Source organism: Fopius arisanus, unplaced genomic scaffold (genome assembly GCF_000806365.1).
Source record: "Fopius arisanus strain USDA-PBARC FA_bdor unplaced genomic scaffold, ASM80636v1 scaffold00040, whole genome shotgun sequence".
Lineage (NCBI taxonomy): Eukaryota > Metazoa > Arthropoda > Insecta > Hymenoptera > Braconidae > Fopius > Fopius arisanus.
This window is the reverse complement of record NW_011887779.1, coordinates 851,293-870,818: the sequence shown is the minus strand read 5'-3', so window position 1 is coordinate 870,818 and position 19,526 is coordinate 851,293. Positions and strand designations below refer to the sequence as shown.

The following is a 19,526-nucleotide window of genomic DNA, read 5'->3' as shown; positions in this document are numbered from 1 at the left end:
AAAAAAAAAAATGAATGACGGCGGGATCGAACCCGGGCCGTCGGCGTGCTAGCCGAGCACGTTACCACTAGGATAACGAACTTTTACAATAATAAAATTTCCTTAGGAGTATATATATTGCAAAAGTATCGTTTTAAAAAATTGCTAATTTTTCAATTTTACTGGATATCTTTGCGATTTTCAAATATTCAGTTTTTAAATGATATTTCGATTGATTTGCCATTAACAAAAAAAAAAATTGGAATTATTTTGAAAAAAAAAAAAATGAATGATGCCGGGATTGAACCCGGGCCGCTGGCGTGCCAGTCGAGCACGTTACCGCTAGGACAACTTGCTCATTTAAAATAATAATTTCATTAGTAGTATATCTTCAACAGATTGAATTATTTTTTTCATTTGAAATTCCAAAAAATGCGGTTTCCTCCTTCCGCTCGTTGTAGTCAGCTAAATTTCAGTTAAACAAATAAAAACAAAACGCATTCATACCACAGAAAATAAAATTCAAACCGGAAGCACACGTGTCCGCTTGTAATTGACATAAAAACAAAAATAGTGTTATCCATGGAGATTTATATTTATTATTGAGTGGCATTGATCTCATTTCTTCATTTTTATTGCGAGAGGATAAATTAATTTTTCATTTTTTTTAATTAATAAGCACATGGCTGCAGCAGGCTGCATTATACTGAATTGATCCTTTCAATGCAATTCTCAACTCTAGCTCTAGGAATATGCTGAATTTACACGAAAGTATTTCCAGGTCGTGGAACTTTCCTCTGACCCGGTTACACTCTTTGAAATCTTGTAAAGAAAACGTTCAGTCGCGAATTTGGATCCAGCGAAATGGATCTTGTCTCAAATTCAGCAAGATGTGATAAGTATTTTTGAAAGACTGTCGATGCTCTAAAGAGATTGTGACTCAAACCGTTATCCGTACAATTTTAAGCTAGTTAATTCGCAGTGAGAATCTGAATCATCTCGTAAATTCAAAGGATTTAAATTGCAATAGTAATATCATACACCATTAATTTTTTTATTTCAATTACAGAACAAAATATCAGTGCCAATCCATTCAAAGAGATGTACGACATAAATAGAGTTCCATTCTCTAGAATAGCTGGCCGACTTTTAGCTGCATGGAGCATCCTTTCACCTGCTAATACGGAAATTTTCGTCGTTGTCAACTTAATATACCTTGACCGTTGTTTTTTAATGAGTATGACTCTTTGTTGCCGTCGATTCCTTGTTTTAGACGCCGAGGATTGGAGTTGCAAAGGATAATTGAAGGCGTATTGTAAAATTAAATGCCAATCCACATTGGAATTACTCGATTCTAAATCACAGCCCTCCAGAATATTTAGTTACAATATTATAATTAATTACAAAACGCATCTGGTTTAACTATTTATAATATTTCGTTGTAATTACTTGATTATTTAATAAATGATGATGAATGGATTTAAAAATCATCGACTCACTCGCGACTTGTGCGTTGAAGAACGCATCATCATCATGATTCATCATACTCGATTGTTAATTCTCTTATATGACGGAAAAGTAACAAGGGAAATGGGAGAAAATTTTCAAAGCTCATGATGTACTGTGAAACTTTCTTCTATTATCGATTTAAAATTCCCAAGACATTGTGCGTCAGTCGTAAGTTTAAATTCTATTCATTTACAATTGTAAAAATTACTCGAGTTTTCTATTTTTATTTCTGATAAGTACATGGTATTTTTCCAGTGACATGAACAAGGGTTTCTACATCCGACACAGATTGAGAAAATAGTTATTTCATACGGAACATAATCACATATTGCCGCGCGTCATTATGAGTTTCAAAATCGAGAGGCGAATATTCATTAGATTTAATCATGGCTTAGGCGATGGAAACAATTCGATAAGAAATTTCGGAGAGAAAGCAATTTTAAATCTTATAGTTATAATTACAAATTGGATAATTATAGAATATTATCCGGTGCAATACGCTGCGCTTCCAGGATCATTGACAATAATTTATTTTATTGTTCATACAAATTTTTCTTTTTCGCATTATTATAGATGAATTCATGCTGTCAGAGGAATCACTAGGAGACCTCTTCCATGGCACGTACCACTCTATTGTCACGTTTCTCCATATCACCCAGAAATTACTGGAGAATTTTCTTTCAGAGTTATCAGACAGGCGCCTAGACTTCTTGGAACATAGTCCATAATATGTGGGAATTCACCGAGTCGTCGGGGAACAACTCCACGAGTTGTCGGGGGCACAGTCGATAGTCAGCGTTCGAACAGTATAGAACTGGTTGCAATGAGAAGATCAAGATTTTTCGAATTCAAGGTACATCGAACTCATTGAGAAATTCCAATATCGACGAATGTGCGATTCAAAAGCTGTTAAAAAACAAAATTTCGTTATTAAATTCGTTTAAAAAATAATTTACTCTTTCGTTAAAAGTATTAAACATTTTCTATCAAGTGTGACAATTGTTTTCATCTCCGTGTTAGATCAATTACTCAAATTGTTTGCAGTGATTGAAATTTATGACAATTTATAACAATTTATGACGATAAATGCTTTCAATGGCTCATTAAACTCGTAGAACCGGTAAATCATATCGAGTCAAGTGTCATCATCTTCACAGGAGTAAGTACTGTTTTCCCCAGTATTTGTTTTGCAGTGTTAGAGAGAGTGCTGAATAAGAAATGAGTCCGAGTGTCTGAGACACACAGAACGTTTCACGTATGGACCAATTGGAAAGTTCACTTATGAATGAATTTTGGCATTCGCTAACGACTTACTATTCCAAGTAATGCATGGAAGTTCCTCCAGAAGAAAGCGCAGGATTAATCCAAGATTTGCATTCAGCTTAGACAACCCATAATGATCGTGAAAACAGATTATAATGCAGACTTTCTCGAGAAAATTGTATTATTATTATATTCCTTTCTCTCAACACTTGAAAACACAGCGAAATCATCATTGCGGTGAGATTATTTCGCTGATGCTGTAAAGAAGTGGTGAAACTCTGTCAATTGTCAATTTCTCTTGACTCTATCTCAACTTGCCAGTCAGTTGATATTTTCCTGCAGTGCAGATCCATTAATATTTCTCTTTATATCGCGCAGCACCTTTTGACGAGTTTTTAATTAATGAAAGAACGTCGGATATCTCATTTTATCAATCAAATGGTATTGCTACTGGAATAATAATATCTATTACAGAGGATGGATTTCAAAGAAGTGGTGAATGTAATCTCTGATGCTGTGGTGGTGATGGGTTTCTCGGTAATTTACATAATCGAGGCATTACTACGGGCTCTGATACCGCGGAGGTATCAGAGAAAAATTATAAAAGGGGAAGTGGCTTTGGTGACTGGAGGAGCTGGAGGAATAGGTAGACTCATTTCCATCAAACTGGCTCAACGTGGTGCATATGTTGTTATATGGGATATTAACGAACCAGGTAATTAATTATCGATATTAAATGCGTAATCATTGGGATACGCGTCAATGAGCTACATTATAATCCACCGAGTGGCATTCACATTTCCATTGCTGATGCAACGAGATGAAAAAAATCAATTAAATTCAGTGTCAGCTTTACCAATTGATGTGAAAGTTCATTGTTCTTATTCTCCGATTTTCCATTTATTCCGGTCAATTAAATTCATTCTATTCACTGGAGACAGTGAATTATCGGATTTTTTTTCATTGAAATCATGGGAAAATAATCGAGTTATTTTTCCAATTGGTTATTTGCCTCGGAGAAGTCTAGAGTTTCAGTTGTAACTTGTAAAATCCTTGATTAACTGGTACGATATTCTAGATTTATGGAAATTTGAGAGGATAAAAGTGAAATGTGAAGGAGCAATTTATCGTGACGAGGTCGACAGTGTATGACAATATTTTTTAGGCATCCAACAGGTTGTCAAGGAGATAAGAGCATTTGGTGGAAAATGCATAGGATATACTTGTGACATCACCGACAGAAATCAAATTTATCGTATTGCGAAAACCGTGAAAATTGAAGTTGGAAATGTACGTGGAAATGATCATAAATCAAAATTATTCTCCGCTTCACGCTCAATTCAAAGACATGAAAAGACATTAAATTTATTGTTTAGGTAACAATTGTGGTTAATAATGCTGGGTATATATGTGGAAAAACATTTATGAACATTCCCGATGACGAGATAGAGAGGACTTTTAAGGTCAATATCCTCGCACATTACTGGGTACGAAAATTAATTAAATTGAGAGTATTAATAAATCAGTGGACGACAGGTGATTGAGTGAATTCGTTATTTCTATTACAGATAAATAAAGCTTTTCTGGAAGAAATGATGAAGGATAATCACGGACATATTGTCACGATTGCCAGTGTCGCTGGATTAATGGGGACTTATAATTGCACTGATTATTCGGCTACTAAATTTGCGGCCATTGGTTACCACGAGAGTCTCTTTACAGAGCTCAAAGTAAGCGACAACTCATTGCAAATCTGTTGAAGATATGTGTAATTGTTATGCAATTACTCATTTGCATAATTGTTTTGTTATGAATAGATGCATGGATACGATGGCATTCAGACAACTCTCGTGTGTCCTTATTTCGTCAACACAGGAATGTTTCCTGGAGTCAAACCGAGGTAAATTATTTCGTGAGGGCTAATGCAAATGATTTATCATATACTCCATAATTTTTCTGTTCGTCTCAGATTGCTGCCTCAATTGGAGCCTGAATATGTTGCTGAAGAGGTCGTCCAAGGGATATTGACTGATCAAGTTAATGTTACGTTGCCGTCCAGTGTCAAATACTTTGTACCTCTCAAGAGGTGAATTTTTCTCCACATTATTAATTAATTTAAAAATCATGACAATTAGGACGAAAAATTACTGAAATATCTTGATATCGTAATTTAAATTCTTGTCTACCATTTCACATCGGCAGTTATTAGATTTTCATCACTCCCGAGTGATGGTCTTGCATAAAAATTTCTACGTGCCTGGATATTGAAGGTCATATGAATTTGTAACTTTGGTCAAAACGAATTGTCGAAATGACCTCGAGTTTTGAATAATGGATGGAGTATAATTAAAATTCAATTCATGAACAATTTCCAGAAGGGAACATTTATGATCGGATTAATAACATGCGGGAAACATTGGATTTAGTCAAGTTGTTTTGTCTGTTGCAGTTGGCTTCCACCGAAAGTTTCATGGTCCCTGATGTATACCCTTTTGAAAGGTCCCCAAACCATGATGATGCTTAATAAATACGAAAATAATGATACGTATGAGGGTAAAAAATTAGACTGCGAGGATGCAAGAAGAAATTCGCGATACGAACAACTCACAGACTTCGAGCATATATCATCAGCACCAGCCATGTAAATGAATCATCGAATTATAAGACTAATTGTATATTTCACTTGAATATCTGAGTTTTTAAGATTTATGTATAGAAATCCTTTACATTTGTTTTCTTATTAAAGTCTATTTTGTATTGCTCACTCATTACTTTCATCTGATGAGGTTGGACTACTACTTATAGGAGATCGTAGAAGTAATTTAGGCCCTGACCAAGCTCCCAGATGGATAAACCTGTTCCAAGCTCCCTAGCAAGATCAATTCGTTGCTGTAGGGAGTATAATGTTGGATAGAAAATAAATCCACTTCCTGGTGATCTGAAACGATTGTAAAGTAAGAAAAAATTTAATAATCCTTTTTTATATTTATGGCAGGTGAAAAAATTTGATGAAAATATTTTACTTTGACTCAAAAAAGTGTTCCTTGCTTCTATCATCCCACTGAATTTTTCCTTTGTATGATTCAAGTATTTTCAGGTACTGCGAACCCAGAATAGGTGCCCCACCTTCTGGAGCATAATTATTTCCATAGAAGTTCAGTCCCATGAGAATCTGTGATCTCCTGGGATCATCGTCATCGGGAACTAGTTTCTCGACACACTCTCTGACCCACTCCAGAGGAGCATTGGGTCCGGGCCGTTGAAAGTTTGAAAAATCATATGTCATCAAAGAAAAATAGTCAACATGAGACGCTAGTTCCTCGAAGTACGCTTGAGAAAATATTTGATTTTCAGGGCTGTAACGACAGTATTCCATATTATCATACAATTAAATAATGAGTAACTGAACAAATAAAGGACGTACCCTCTTGCTGGTGGGATAGCCAAAATGACTTCTAAATTTTTACTCTTGAGTCTTTTACCCAGGAATTTTATTAAATTAACGACAACTTTTGTTTTTACTCCAGTGAAAACGAACTGGTTCCAAATTTCTAAAACGTAACCGTGAAATTGGAATGCTTTAGCTGTCTCAGCAAGTGCAGACACCAGCTGTGTTTTTTTCTGGTTGTCGTTACTGAGGGTTGCTATCTCATCGGGAGTCCACTCTTCGAATAATAATCGAGGTAAGATCCTTACAGTATGGTTACCATCATTCAGCGATTTCATTTCTTTCAGCCATTTTTTTTGAACATCGTGGGTGGGTATTTGAAATTTTTTAACATTCCCTCGAGGAAGACTCAACCATACTGGAGAAACGGTTGTCAATTTTCCGTGGAATGTTTTAGATATTTCTGAGCCATCCGCATTCCACTGCGATTTTCAAGTACTCGTTAGGTGAAAAAAAAATAAAGCAATTGAAGGACATTCGACTCTTCATTCTACTGAAAATAATTACCGGTGTTATGTATCCCAACACTTCACCAGTGAACTGTCGAAAATTTGTATCCTTGTAGTACAGCCCAGACTCACGTAAAATGTCAATGGGCTTAGGCTCTTGGACGACAAGACCTCGATCAAAGACATTTTGATTCACTGGTCCTTTCTACTCCCCCAAAAAAATAAAACAAAATCCAAAACCATCTGTTAGAAATAAATCAATAGAACATACCTTGCTCTCAACTTTTCCCTTATCTCGTCTATGTTTATCAGTTGGTGGAGATAACGTACAAGTTGCTGTACCTAGCAAGAACCACAAACTGATTTTTAAAATCCATAGGCTCATAATGACATGAATGAAATGCCAATAGTAAACACGTTACTACACTTGTTTTTGTTTCATTTATTCTAATCTGTCAGCCGATGACACCTGCACATTATTGTTTTCATGTAGCTGCACTGAGGCCTGAAGAATTGATTTTTTGAATCTCCTTAGGAGAAGATGGCGGTTTGATCGTGCGCCTTCTGCGCAGTCAATATGACGCAATGATTTTTAACTGCTGGGGTTTTATTTACACCTGAAATATCCAAGTGACAAATACCTGAAAGATGGCCAGTATGTCAAGGTGAATTAGAATATTTTCCTCATTGTTAACAAACCCCTCGGTCGTAAAAAATCACTATAGCCGTGATAAAAATGGTGAACTAGTGATAAGATGTGAGGGGAAGGCGGAAATCGATATGACAGTTCTAAAAATGAGGTTAAAGTTTCATTCCAGAGGCGCAATTCCCTGAAAAATCCACCCCAAACCTCGATTTTCTGTGTGAATAATAAAAAACCATAGGAACCCTCTCTCAACAGGTAGTCCCTGGTCTCCCATTATTCAATGAATAATTCTACACCTGGAGGAAATTTTTTTCCTATTAAAAAAATCTCTTTGTTGCAGAAAGAGTCCAGCCCTAGGTTATGTTTTAATTTCCCTCCCAACTTGAGCCTCTTCGTTGAATAATCTAAAAATTCCCGGAATAAATCTGGATAATTAATGAATTAATTAATAAAAATCAATTGTTATTGTGCTTTTGGTGGATTTTTCAGAATTGATGGGGATAGAGTTTGTTGCTATGCACATCCAGATGCACCGTTGATTGAGGATTACAGGGCTGGTGATCAGATTTGCTCAGAGTGTGGACTAGTTGTTGGTGATAGGTATGATTATCATGTTAAAAATGATATTGAATTCAATATTAAGTGATATTCTTCCTCCATTTTTTAATTCAACAAATGTTTATTTGCACGGGTGCTTTTTTAGAGTTATCGATGTCGGATCCGAGTGGCGAACATTTAGCAATGAAAAGTCAGGGGTTGATCCCTCTCGTGTGGGAGGACCTGAAAATCCTCTCTTCAGTGGCAATGATTTATCCACCATGATTGGTCCTGGCACAGGTGCAGCTTCCTTCGACGCTTTTGGCAGTGCGAAATATCAGAATCGACGCACTGTAAGTTATTTGATTACTAATACATAATTAATCTTTCAATCCAATTCGTCGGAGCCTTTGAATTAGTCAATTACGAATTATTGTCGAATGATCTTCAGATGAACAGTTCTGACAGAGCCTTGAACAACGCGGTTCGTGAGATAACAGCCATGGCAGATCGTATAAACCTTCCAAAAACAATTGTCGATCGTGCAAATAATCTCTTCAAGCAAGTCCATGATGGTAAAAACCTGAAAGGTCGTTCGAACGACGCCATTGCCTCAGCCTGTCTATACATAGCTTGTCGTCAAGAGGGAGTTCCTCGTACCTTCAAGGAGATCGTTGCAGTCAGCAAAATCAGTAAAAAAGAGATTGGTAGGTGCTTCAAGCTCATCTTGAAGGCCCTCAAGACCAGTGTCGATCTCATTTCAACGGGCGACTTCATGTCGAGATTTTGCGCCAATCTGGGGCTTCCTAATATGGTCCAGAGGGCTGCCACACATATCGCCAGGAAGGCGGTTGAAATTGATATCGTACCTGGCAGATCTCCCATTTCAGTAACTGCAGCTGCTATCTACATGGCTTCACAGGTATGGCAAATCATTTTGAGTGGAGGGAATTCTTGTTGATTTTTTTTTAAATCACAGATTGTTAGAGTGAAATTTTTTATGGGTTGATAATGGAATTTTGTCAGGCCTCGGAGGAGAAGAGATCACAGAAAGACATCGGTGATGTTGCTGGAGTGGCTGATGTGACAATCAGACAAGCTTACAAGCTCATGTACCCTCATGCTGCTAAGCTCTTCCCTGAGGACTTTAAATTCGCCACACCCATCGATCAATTGCCCCAGATGTAAAGAATTGCTGGTAAAATTGTCCTTTAGTAAGTATTAAACTGGAAAATCTCCTATCAGTCGATTGGAAAAAAATTATTAATACATTTCCTTGAACTTTTCAGCTTACATTCCCGGCAAACTCACGAAACCAGAGCGCTCTAGAAAAATTGAACCTTAATTCGGGAGAAGGTTAACGTTGTTATTAGACTGAATAAGGAATGGATATTAATTTAAAACTTGAAAAATACGAGACGATATCGTGGGGCTTCTCATCGTCTAGCACACCAATTGAAGTATATTGTTAAAATAATCCACAAATAAGCTCAGTTAACGATAAAACCTGCATCATTTTCTAAGATTCCCCTATTCTTCAAATATCAAACTAAAAAAAAATCCACTTTTTCCTCTATCCTTAGTGCTCACCTTAATCATTAACTTTCATTGATGGTGAATGGGTTCATTACTAGTTTAATTATGAAAAATGTTTATGAAAGAAGGTATTTTCTGATTGGAGTACAATCGATATTGTATTTTTATTATTGTACGGAAATACGAATTTGTAAAGAGGCAATAAATATTGCATAATTTCCATTGTATACTTGACATGTCTTTTCGTTTAAAAATATTCTTCATGTTATGATTCTCATGAAAAAATTGCGCAATATAAATTTAATTTACTGAATTTCACCCACTGGAATAATTAAAAATCTTTGACTTCGCGTGCCTCAAGCAGAATCACAACATGAAAAATCTAAATAGTTAATTCTGTTTGCCCTCGAAATAATAACACAGGTTCCGTCTTCAGTTCTACAGGGTCCACTGACCACTCGTGACGTGTTAATTTTCGAGTGTTTACCAACGATAATTGACAATGGGATTGAGCAATTAGCCGAATCATTCTCACGCAACGAATGTTTATTGTTTATTCACAAGCATCACCAAGTGATTTAACTCGATTGACGATGGAAAAATGTGTTTTTCTCAAGAAACTTCAATTTATTCCCTAGACTAATTTTTCATTCTCAAATAATTTTGGACTCCCAGATAACGAGTAGTGTCATGCCCCCGTACATCTGCAATTACAATGAAAATTATACGACATGTACAGAGTCACAGTACTACAATCAGTCTCCCAGAGTCCACAGAAATAGATGGAACCGGAACAACCGAAGCCGAAATCAATCCCGACCCTTCGAATCCGGATATTCCTTGGATCCCCATTTCCCCTGCGTCTCTCGAGAAATTCGCGAGAAGTGGCTAATAAATTTAACCGAGGAATACATCCCCGACGACGTCCTGGACGTCGCCTGTCTGGGAAAAAAATTCGGTGTACCCATAATCCGAAAGAAGGATATCCCAGTGTCCAATATAATCGCGTCGATAGAATCCAACATGAATATAATCGAAAAGGATCAGCGAAACGCTATCCGCTCGATATGTGTGGATGTAATTTCGAATTTTCTACGGCAAAGGGTCACCCCGAGGTTTCCCCAGCTCCTGGAGAAGGTGAAAGCGGCTAAAATATTCAAGATATCTCACCCGGATATAATTTTCCTCAAAGCTGATAAGGGAAATGTCACAGTGGCTGTCAACAAGAAGTTCTACGTCTCGAAGATGTCGGAATTACTCGGGGATTCTTTCACCTACAGAATCATTCGATCCGATCCCACCCTGGATATCCAGAAAAAAGTCAATAAACTCCTGGTGAAGTGGTATAAAAACAATTTTATAAATGACGGTAAGATTACTATCCCAACTGAATATTTTGTTTCGGTTACCAAAGAATTTTCCCTCTGTGATTTACACAAAGATCTTTGACAAAATTTTCAAGCTGAAAAATCGAGACTCTGGTCGAGAAATGGTCACATCGCCCTGTCATACGGTCAGCCGAAGATCCACAAGAAGAACATCCCCTTCAGGATGATTGTCTCCTTCATAGGCACCCCCACGTATCGCCTAGCTAAATACATCCAGAGAATTCTAACTGATTGCATAAAGGAGGAAATAAAATCTTTCACCTCGAATAAAGTGTCAATAACGAATAGTTTATCGCTGGTAAAAAAAATCAGAAGCCTCCACCTCCCCGAGGACTTTGCGATGATCTCCATGGACGTGATATCTCTCTTCACGAATATTCCCTTGGCCCTCGTGATTTCGGGTATAAAAAGCCGCTGGAAATTGTTAAAAAAATACACCAAGATAAATCAGGAGCTATTCATCGAGGCAGTCATCCTCTGCTTCAACGCATCAGCCTTTCAGTTCAATGGAATAAAATATCAACAGGTTTTTGGAGCTGCCATGGGCTCACCTTTGTCACCAATCATCGCTGAGATTGTTCTCCAGGACCTGGAGAATTTCTGCATGAAGAAACTCGACTTCCCAGTGTATTTCTACACCAGGTACGTCGACGATGTCCTCGCGTTTGTCCCCAAGGATCGAATTCAATCAATTCTCTCCTGCTTTAATTCCTATCACAAGCGTCTCCAGTTCACCCTCGAGAGGGAGGAAAACTGCCGGATTAATTTCCTCGAGGTGACGCTCATCAGGAATAAACGGATGATCGACTTCGACTGGTACAGAAAACCCACGTCCTCTGGACGATATCTCAATTATTATTCTCATCATCCCAAGGGACAGAAAATTTGTACGATTTATAATTTGATTGATCGAGGTCTTTTACTCTCGAATTTGGAGTTTCATCTCAAGAATTTAACGTACATCCAGGAATCGCTTGTACAGAATGGATATCCTCGGAAGCTGGTGCTCAGGGCTGTGAGCAGACGTCAGGCACTTGTTCTCAATCCTAAGAATTATTATTCCGATGATTTCCGCAGGCACAGGAGAATTAATGAGCACAGGTGGGGAGAATTCGAGAAGAAAATTGATTAATATTATGGGAATTTATAATGAGAGATAAAAATTGATATTATTAATGATTTCTGTAGGTGGGTCACTCTGCCCTACGTCGAGGGCCTCTCGGAGACTCTCCAGTCTAATCTCCAGGGGTTTAGATTCTCTTTGAGCTTCAGAAATGACAGCAATCTCCGTTGGCTCTTCACTGGTCACAAGGACAAGTTGCCGAGGGAGAATCAACTCAACACTGTCTACAAAATTTCGTGTCTCGAGTGCAAGTTCATCTTCATCGAGCACACGAAACGATCCCTCGGGGACAGGATTAAGGAGCACTACCTCAGTCTCCGACAGCCTCACAATTTTCCAATATCCAATCGATTGACCGAGCATGCCTTTCGATACGCCCACGATTTCGATTTCAAAGGTGTCGAGGTACTCGCTGTCGAGGGTAATTACGAAAAGAGGGAATTGCTGTCTCTTATTTACAAAGAGCGCTATTTACCGCAGATCGATGGATCTGGGGACAGAATTTCTGAGGTCAGCATCTACTCAGGATTATTTAATCCTTGAATATAGGCTACTGAATTTTTGAAAAATTTATTGGAATCTAAGAGAGATAATCGAGTTAAAATTTATTCATGTCAAGGAGTTTGAAATGATTTATGAATTACCGTGGAATTTCGAGAGCTTATGCATGGACTCATCAGATTTATTGGTTGTGGGTTTTTGAGGGGGTGGACGCATGAAAAAAATTCATAGAAAAATATAGCGGTTTTTTTGAGAATTCATTTATGATTGGAGAAAATTAGATTTTACCACTCGAATAGTGATCTCATTAAATATTTTTATCAAAGCCTCTAGGTTTTTCTGTTAATTATATTTCTACGTTTACCCAAGGCTAATGAGTCCGCGGACATGATTAATGCTCTCAGCAATATTTATGTGTGATATTAATTACGAAATTGAATATAATAATTTATATTGGCTGTTGATTAATATTATATATTAAATTAATATAATCCCATCGTTATACAAATATGAAAAAATAAATTCACTTGTGTTCAAGAAATAAATTAATACAAAATGATATTTTCTCAGTGATGAAGCAAATAATTCTCAAGCCCAACTATATCATCACTCAAAGATATCCCTCTCTAATGACTCCTTCACTATTAACACACATGAACTAATTGCAACACATTGCAATTACTCGAGGAGAAAAAAAAAATGATATATAATAAAACAGTCCTTGGCAGTTGTGCCACTATCCACACCATCTCCATTGTACGGTACGTGGCATTGAATTGCGTTTGCGTGCAGCTGTCGCGTATTCATCCAGCTCTGTAACACGATAATGTCACAAAACTTTAATTCCGTGTAAGTATATAAAATCATTAAGAACGTTGGAAATCTCTCGTGACAGCCGATGGGACCGGTTGCGCATCAATAGCGCGTTTTATTTTTTTTTCTTTTTTCGCTATTCACTCGAGTTATCTGATGTCATTCATGCATGCGACGTGTCATGACTGATCTTGACGATTAAAAAATACTTCCAACAACTCCAACTTTTTTTATATCGTATTCACAAAAGTGTTCCAACTTTGCCGATTTTTTCAAGCGGTTGAACAATTTTTTAATATGTTTAATTACGATTCACGCGATTTGAAAATATTCTCATTTTATTCGCGTAATTACGAGATTTTTATTCAGATAAGGGAATTAATGCTGATTAATTTATAATTAATAGATGGAGGTGGGAATTTCAAGTGACATTTGATTTTTTTTTTATTTATTTAGCTGATTGAAGTTGATTGAAGACTTTTTTTTTAATGTCAAAAATGATGGGCGTGTGGCCTTATTTGTTATGAATCAGTATTCAAGTGATAGTTTAGGGCATTAAAAAACGTGATTTTCATGCGTTTAGTACCCGGCGTTTGTACAGTGAAAGTGGTATTTCCGTTGGGTGCCCCACCTCTGAAAATCGTGCACCTCGTGTATGTGTGACGGGTTTTCTGTTGTTGAACTACACGCGAGATATCCACGGGGAATCAAATCGTCCTCAGCTCCGGACACGGAAGCACGTGTTCAATTCATTGGCGCCGATTTTAAATGCAGAACTGATAAAGTGATAATCGCGGGATGACATCGATTTTTTTGAGATTGTCGTCGGGTGCGTGAGGATTGTTTCGTTTTTTTTTTTATCATTAGTGTAACAGAAATTAGGGGATCGACTAATTAGTCTGGAGAATGATGAGACTCCTAGTTCACCTACACGTTGTGGTAAATAAAAAATTATATTTTTATACGGAAATGATTTATTGGACCCTTTCTTTTTATTTGACACACCGATTTATTATTTTCAATAACCGTACCAATTATTTATTTTACTGATAATTTCTAGACTAGTGGATCGGCGCAAAAATTCCATGATCTCATTTCGCCTATTGTAATACTTCTCCGACGCCTTGATCTTAATAGTTTTTAGAAGTGATTTTTTTACGGCGTTCCAAGTTTTTCAATGCTACTTAGTGATTCAGAATCGTTAGCCGAAATAATGGAGCCGAATCCGGGCTGACTCATTGAGAATTTTAATACGAATTCGAGACGAGGGTAAAGGCATTCAAATGAGAAAATAATCCGTGATTGACGACCGTGAAAAAAAATTCGGAGACAATGGAATTAATTGTTCTCAATTGCACTCAAGGTTTCTGATAATAAACAAATTAAAAAATTGGCGAATAAAAAATTTCCGTATTTTCCCCAGTGAAAAATTTTCCATTAACGAATGAAATAATTGATTGGAATTATTGGATGGATTATAATTTCCGCGGGAAATCAGCAGCTAAGTAATAGTCAGAGACTGATAAGCAATTGAGATAGAATTGATTGGAGACGTCTGATCCAGGAGTGAATGAATTCGAACGATGAAAAAGCCCGGATGATAGTAATCCTGTCGAGTCAAATTGCCGAGTGGAAACTCTTTAATTTACTGGGGTACCATTAGTCGTAATGACGAGGAAGGGATTCAGCTCGAAAATTTCTGCTCAGTCGAGTGGATGTTACAACGTTTGACTACTTTACTCATCTTTTGCAGGTACTGGTGGTGGAGGGTTCACTGGGTGGATGGCGTGAACCCTGTGGTTCTTACGGATGCCCACACCAACCTCGTTATGAACCTTTCGTTCCTGCACCACCCGGTCATACGCCCCGTTGCGCCAAGCCTGGACAAACCTTCTGTGAAACCCTTGAGCATTATCCAAAGTCAGTACTTCATTCAATCATTCACGTATTTATGTTATTTTTTGAATAGCTCGAAATTCAAGGGAGATAATGCCATTTTCATAAATACCTTTTTTGTAGATCCCATCTTTTTCTATAAAAAATATTTAAGAAAAAAATTCGCTAAGTACCTTTAATTTCGAGATATTGGTGGAAAACTGACAGCGAAAAAAATGCAGAATTCGCGATGATCAAGGGATCATGTGGAGCTATAAAATCATAAATTATTCAAGAAGCGTCGGAGTTATTCTTCACGAATAAAAAATATCCGGCGAAAGAAGTGGAATTGTAAAATAAAAATTAAGAAACAAATAATGATCACGAGACTCAAGTGAATGTAGTACGTGGAGACAAATAGCCCACAGGCAATACACTGAATAAATAAATTTAAATTGAGCGTTAGAGGATTGACTTAATGGTACATTAAAAATATATACATACGTGTGGATACAAAGGAGTCAGCAGGTTGATGTCTGAATAACGGTCACGCGAATTAGAAAATATATTTAGGCATGAATCATGAATTAAACATTCTGACAATGCCATGATAGTGCGAGTCGAGTGGAGAAAGCTGAATGTAGCTTATCTCGAGTAGAAAAAATACGATTTGATAAGACAGGATTCCACAGTAATCATTGATGATCTCCAGCGAAAAAACAACTTGTGCCTGGCAAAAATAAATTTAATGCAACGTGGGGACAATTTATCGAAAAATTTATCGTGAGGTTTAATAATCGAGTTGATTGAATTCCAATGGAGCTTGGAATGGAGAGGAAAATTATGTATCGGGAGACTTGACGATTTTTCAAATTGATGAGAGAATGGTTGTATGATGTGAATCCTCTTGGTTAAAAACAGTTTTATCACTCACTTTCTAAGTAAATGAATAGCAGGAAAAGTTGAACGGAAACATTCGGTATTTGCTATTGTTATTCACATCTGTTACAGAATCCATATTTATCTATCAGTGGCTGGAGGTAGAAAACTAACGAATAAACAGAACAGTTTCTCCTCTACTGCCCCTGAAGTTTCGAATTTCGTAATTCAAAAAAGTTATGAGATTCTCGAAAATTTAACTCCGTCAAATACAACTCTAAATCAATTAATTAAGTATCTTATTAATTAATTTTAATCGGCAATGGGATAATTACCGAAAATCGGCGAGAAAAATTCCCTTTTAATTCATAGAAAGCCCAGAACCGGTAATACGAATGAAAGTTGAAATGAAAGTTCCCACCGATTCATCGAATTCGGAAAAAAAAATCGAATTACAAATGCGTTTTTATTAAAATAAATATTACACGGAGCGATTATTCATCGTACATAATAGTTGAGTTGAAAGCCGAAACGCTCGATTGCCTCTGAAAAGTGATAGTGATTTCCATTTCACTGAACATCGAATTATGATATCAAATTGGATTATTTATCCAGTTACGGATGATCAGGTTTACTCAGCCATTAATCTCAATTGCAGACAGTTGATTAAATTTCTGGTGGACAAGTGCAGCTACGACTTCTCGTCAGTTCTGAGGGATGAGTCGATCTACGGCTTCAATGTTTACAGGTAAAAGCCTCAGAGAAATATATTTCAATCGGCAGTATTGCGTAAAGAGATAATCTCATTCTTGCAGAGCAAAACCCGATTACAATCACGACAACGTGTATCCGAGGCAGGAAGTGCAGAAGGTTTACAACCAGCCGAGCTCATACCCCGTTGTCGATCAGTCACCCATGGTTTATGGGCCCCTAGCCAATGATAGTGCCAACCAGGGGTGAGAAATTCAGGGAAATTCCTTCTGTCAGGACATGAAATTATTTTATATTGTCCAGGTATACGTACAGAGCTCCTCTCGCCAATCACCAGAATCCACTGCTTCTGGAGAATTCTCCAAGATTTCAAAGAGGACAAACCCTCGCTGCTGAGTGGATCAGGTGAGTTCTTCAGGATGATATCTGAATTTATCTGAATGTGAGCGAACCTTTCAGACACACGAGACGAGAAACACCAGAGACAGATCGTTCCTACCGTCAGAATCCATTTTTACCCCGAGAAAATCATAATCGCGCTACAAGACAAGTCTCATCTGAACCGATATCTCTCTGCGAGACAAACTCTCAATATATAATGCCCCGAGCAGCCCTGAATAATCGTGGAAATTGGATGTACGTTGTGAATCTTCCTGAGACGCGTGAAAAGTACTCGCAGTTGGTGAAGTCCGAGACTTGCTCGTAAGCCCGACGAATGGATAAACAATTATTTTCCTTTCAATTCCTGCTTCATTAAAAAATATATATCAATTCGATTAACAGGACGACAACGTGCAATGGAATTTGCTCATTACCAGAGGGTTACGTAAGTAGATGTGAGCAGCAGTACATTCAGAAGAGATTGGTGGCCCTAGAAGGCAGTGGAGATCGTCTGTACACGGATGTCTTCTGGTTTCCCCACGGATGCGCCTGCCAGGTAGTCCAGAATTTCTAGTAACCAAAGACTTGATCCGAATGAACTAAAATCAAAATGAAAAATCAAATATCGGTACCAGTGAATTTTCAATAACATGTTGACCAAGTTGAAGAAGCCCCAAGAGTTCGATGACTCGTCGATGAGGTGACCAGTGCATTCAGAGAAAGCCGTTCAACGGATGTCATGAATAATGTATTAACGATGACACGTTTAAACCAGTCAGTCTCTTTCAGTGGATTTACTCATCCGCGAATTAATTCACTGGGATTTTCATTGTCAGACATATTTTCAAATGTCTTCTATTATCGAGTACTTGCTGACTCAATGCCCCATTCTATCGCCTCATCGATGCCCATTCGATTATTCACCAGTCAATGATCAGTGGACTGTCATATCCAGCATTCAAATTTTTCCTGATAACGCGGGAATTTCAGTCGGTAAGGAAGGATTTATGACTTGTCAATTACACTGGAGATGACGACACTCGAGATTTTTTGACAGCAATCGAAAGGTAGAGGGTAATATTTGAAATGATCAATCGATATTCTGTATTTATCTCGATCTTTCAGTCTTTTCATTATTTATGATTTTTATTTCTATTTATGGTAAGAGTATCATCCAGTATCATTTCCTTTCGAATGTCTCAAAAATTATTAGTTTGTGTTATTTATTGTACTTTTGTGATAAATCGCAGGATTAATTGATACCGTGACAATGAAATATTCATTTAATTATTTCGTATTAAATATATTGAATTTGTTGTGTAATGAATATATAATAGTAATGGAAGTGATGAGAGATCTAGTTTGTACGAGTGATAGAGCTTCCTTCATTGTTCACATTCTTATTTTATAAATAAATAGTCTGACGGACTTCTAAAAAAAAGTTGCAACAGATTGATATCCGTTGAGATGGAAAAATTCATTGGACGATAAAATAATGGAGAAAATAGGTTTTACCCATATCCCACAAAGAAAGAGCCTGTACGTCCTTTGCACACGCATCGGTCACCTTTGCGTCTTCACTGACGTACTTTGGACCCCTCTATTTAACACTCCTTTCTCGTTTCCACTCGACCCCGAGTTGCACTACTTCAATCGTGCAATTCTTTTTTATCCCCCGCAGCATTCGAAAGGGGCAATGAGCAGGGACCTAAGGTGAACAAACTATTGAGTACTTTCATCACGAGGAATTAAAATCCCCTTAATTACCCCATTATAACGATTCACTTCTAATTACTGATTTGGGATAATAAGGATAAGGATAATAAATAAATAATTCCTAGAACATGTTGAGAAAATTTTTATTAAAAAAATGGAAATAAATGGAAATTTATTTGAGAGATGCACTTGTTCGATTGTCAGCACCTGTTAAAAATTGAGGGAAAATTAGCGATTGCATGGGTTCTTGTCCGCGAAAGGGGCAGCAATGAGAAGAGAGAATTTCTGAAAAGGGAGAGAGGGGAATGAAAATAGGGCTGGGCTTGAAGGGCTTCCATTATATGCGTACAGGCAGCCCTACGCAACTCGAGTCCTGTGGATATATTTTTCTCTCCTCCAGCTCGTTGCACTCGTTGCTAATAGGCACTGGGATAACGCACATGATTCCCACCATTTGCCCATGTACCTGAGTTATATACCTGCTACATGTTCACAATTACATCCTGCAAGTACCATTGGGCTTGTTGTTACTATGGCCTCTCTAGCTGTGCAGTTCCCCTGTCCAACCACCGAAGGATTGAGGACTTTTGCACTCTTGCTGTGAGAGTTGAAATTTTCGAGTGTCCTCGGTGGGTGAGAAACCCCCTGGCCTCGCCCTCATCACATTTTCCCCCATTTTTATTATTTTCTCTCTTTCCACTCGGTTTTCTCCGTCTTACATCCACTTCTCGCATCTCTTCACTACCTGGGGACTCTGAGGTACCCTGGAACC

The 19,526-nt window shown here is 37.5% G+C and overlaps 5 protein-coding genes across 6 annotated transcripts; 4 read left to right on the top strand and 1 right to left on the bottom strand.

The window, feature by feature from the left end:
- The first annotated feature begins 2,213 nt into the window (after positions 1–2,213).
- LOC105266664 (short-chain dehydrogenase/reductase family 16C member 6) lies at positions 2,214–5,515 on the top strand. 2 transcript variants are annotated; one of them, XM_011305005.1, is made up of 8 exons: positions 2,214–2,341; positions 3,226–3,466; positions 3,917–4,041; positions 4,128–4,238; positions 4,320–4,481; positions 4,569–4,651; positions 4,721–4,837; positions 5,201–5,515. In XM_011305005.1, the coding sequence occupies exons 1-8, from the start codon at positions 2,312–2,314 to the stop codon at positions 5,394–5,396; spliced, it is 1,065 nt and encodes a 354-aa protein (XP_011303307.1). In that variant the 5' UTR covers positions 2,214–2,311; the 3' UTR covers positions 5,397–5,515. The 2 variants fall into 2 exon arrangements, with proteins under 2 accessions (XP_011303307.1, XP_011303308.1); XM_011305006.1 differs by lacking the exon at positions 2,214–2,341 and adding an exon at positions 2,392–2,647.
- LOC105266665 (chitinase domain-containing protein 1) lies at positions 5,410–7,175 on the bottom strand. The gene is made up of 5 exons (XM_011305008.1): positions 6,920–7,175; positions 6,707–6,853; positions 6,176–6,621; positions 5,775–6,107; positions 5,410–5,689 (listed from the first exon to the last, which is right to left on the bottom strand). The coding sequence occupies exons 1-5, from the start codon at positions 7,031–7,033 to the stop codon at positions 5,551–5,553; spliced, it is 1,179 nt and encodes a 392-aa protein (XP_011303310.1). The 5' UTR covers positions 7,034–7,175; the 3' UTR covers positions 5,410–5,550.
- A 30-nt stretch (positions 7,176–7,205) lies between these two features.
- TfIIB (transcription factor IIB) lies at positions 7,206–9,596 on the top strand. Its single transcript, XM_011305004.1, has 6 exons — positions 7,206–7,313; positions 7,784–7,894; positions 7,998–8,184; positions 8,283–8,753; positions 8,858–9,045; positions 9,121–9,596. The coding sequence occupies exons 1-5, from the start codon at positions 7,297–7,299 to the stop codon at positions 9,017–9,019; spliced, it is 948 nt and encodes a 315-aa protein (XP_011303306.1). The 5' UTR covers positions 7,206–7,296; the 3' UTR covers positions 9,020–9,045; positions 9,121–9,596.
- Positions 9,597–9,823: 227 nt separating this feature from the next.
- LOC105266662 (uncharacterized) lies at positions 9,824–12,872 on the top strand. Its single transcript, XM_011305003.1, has 3 exons — positions 9,824–10,736; positions 10,830–11,856; positions 11,944–12,872. The coding sequence occupies exons 1-3, from the start codon at positions 10,058–10,060 to the stop codon at positions 12,419–12,421; spliced, it is 2,184 nt and encodes a 727-aa protein (XP_011303305.1). The 5' UTR covers positions 9,824–10,057; the 3' UTR covers positions 12,422–12,872.
- Positions 12,873–13,797: 925 nt separating this feature from the next.
- On the top strand, positions 13,798–18,502 carry spz5 (spatzle 5). Its single transcript, XM_011305002.1, has 7 exons — positions 13,798–14,131; positions 14,946–15,112; positions 16,605–16,694; positions 16,762–16,902; positions 16,961–17,062; positions 17,117–17,359; positions 17,441–18,502. Exons 1-7 carry the CDS (start codon positions 14,099–14,101, stop codon positions 17,610–17,612), a joined length of 948 nt encoding a protein of 315 aa, XP_011303304.1. The 5' UTR covers positions 13,798–14,098; the 3' UTR covers positions 17,613–18,502.
- Positions 18,503–19,526: the final 1,024 nt, after the last annotated feature.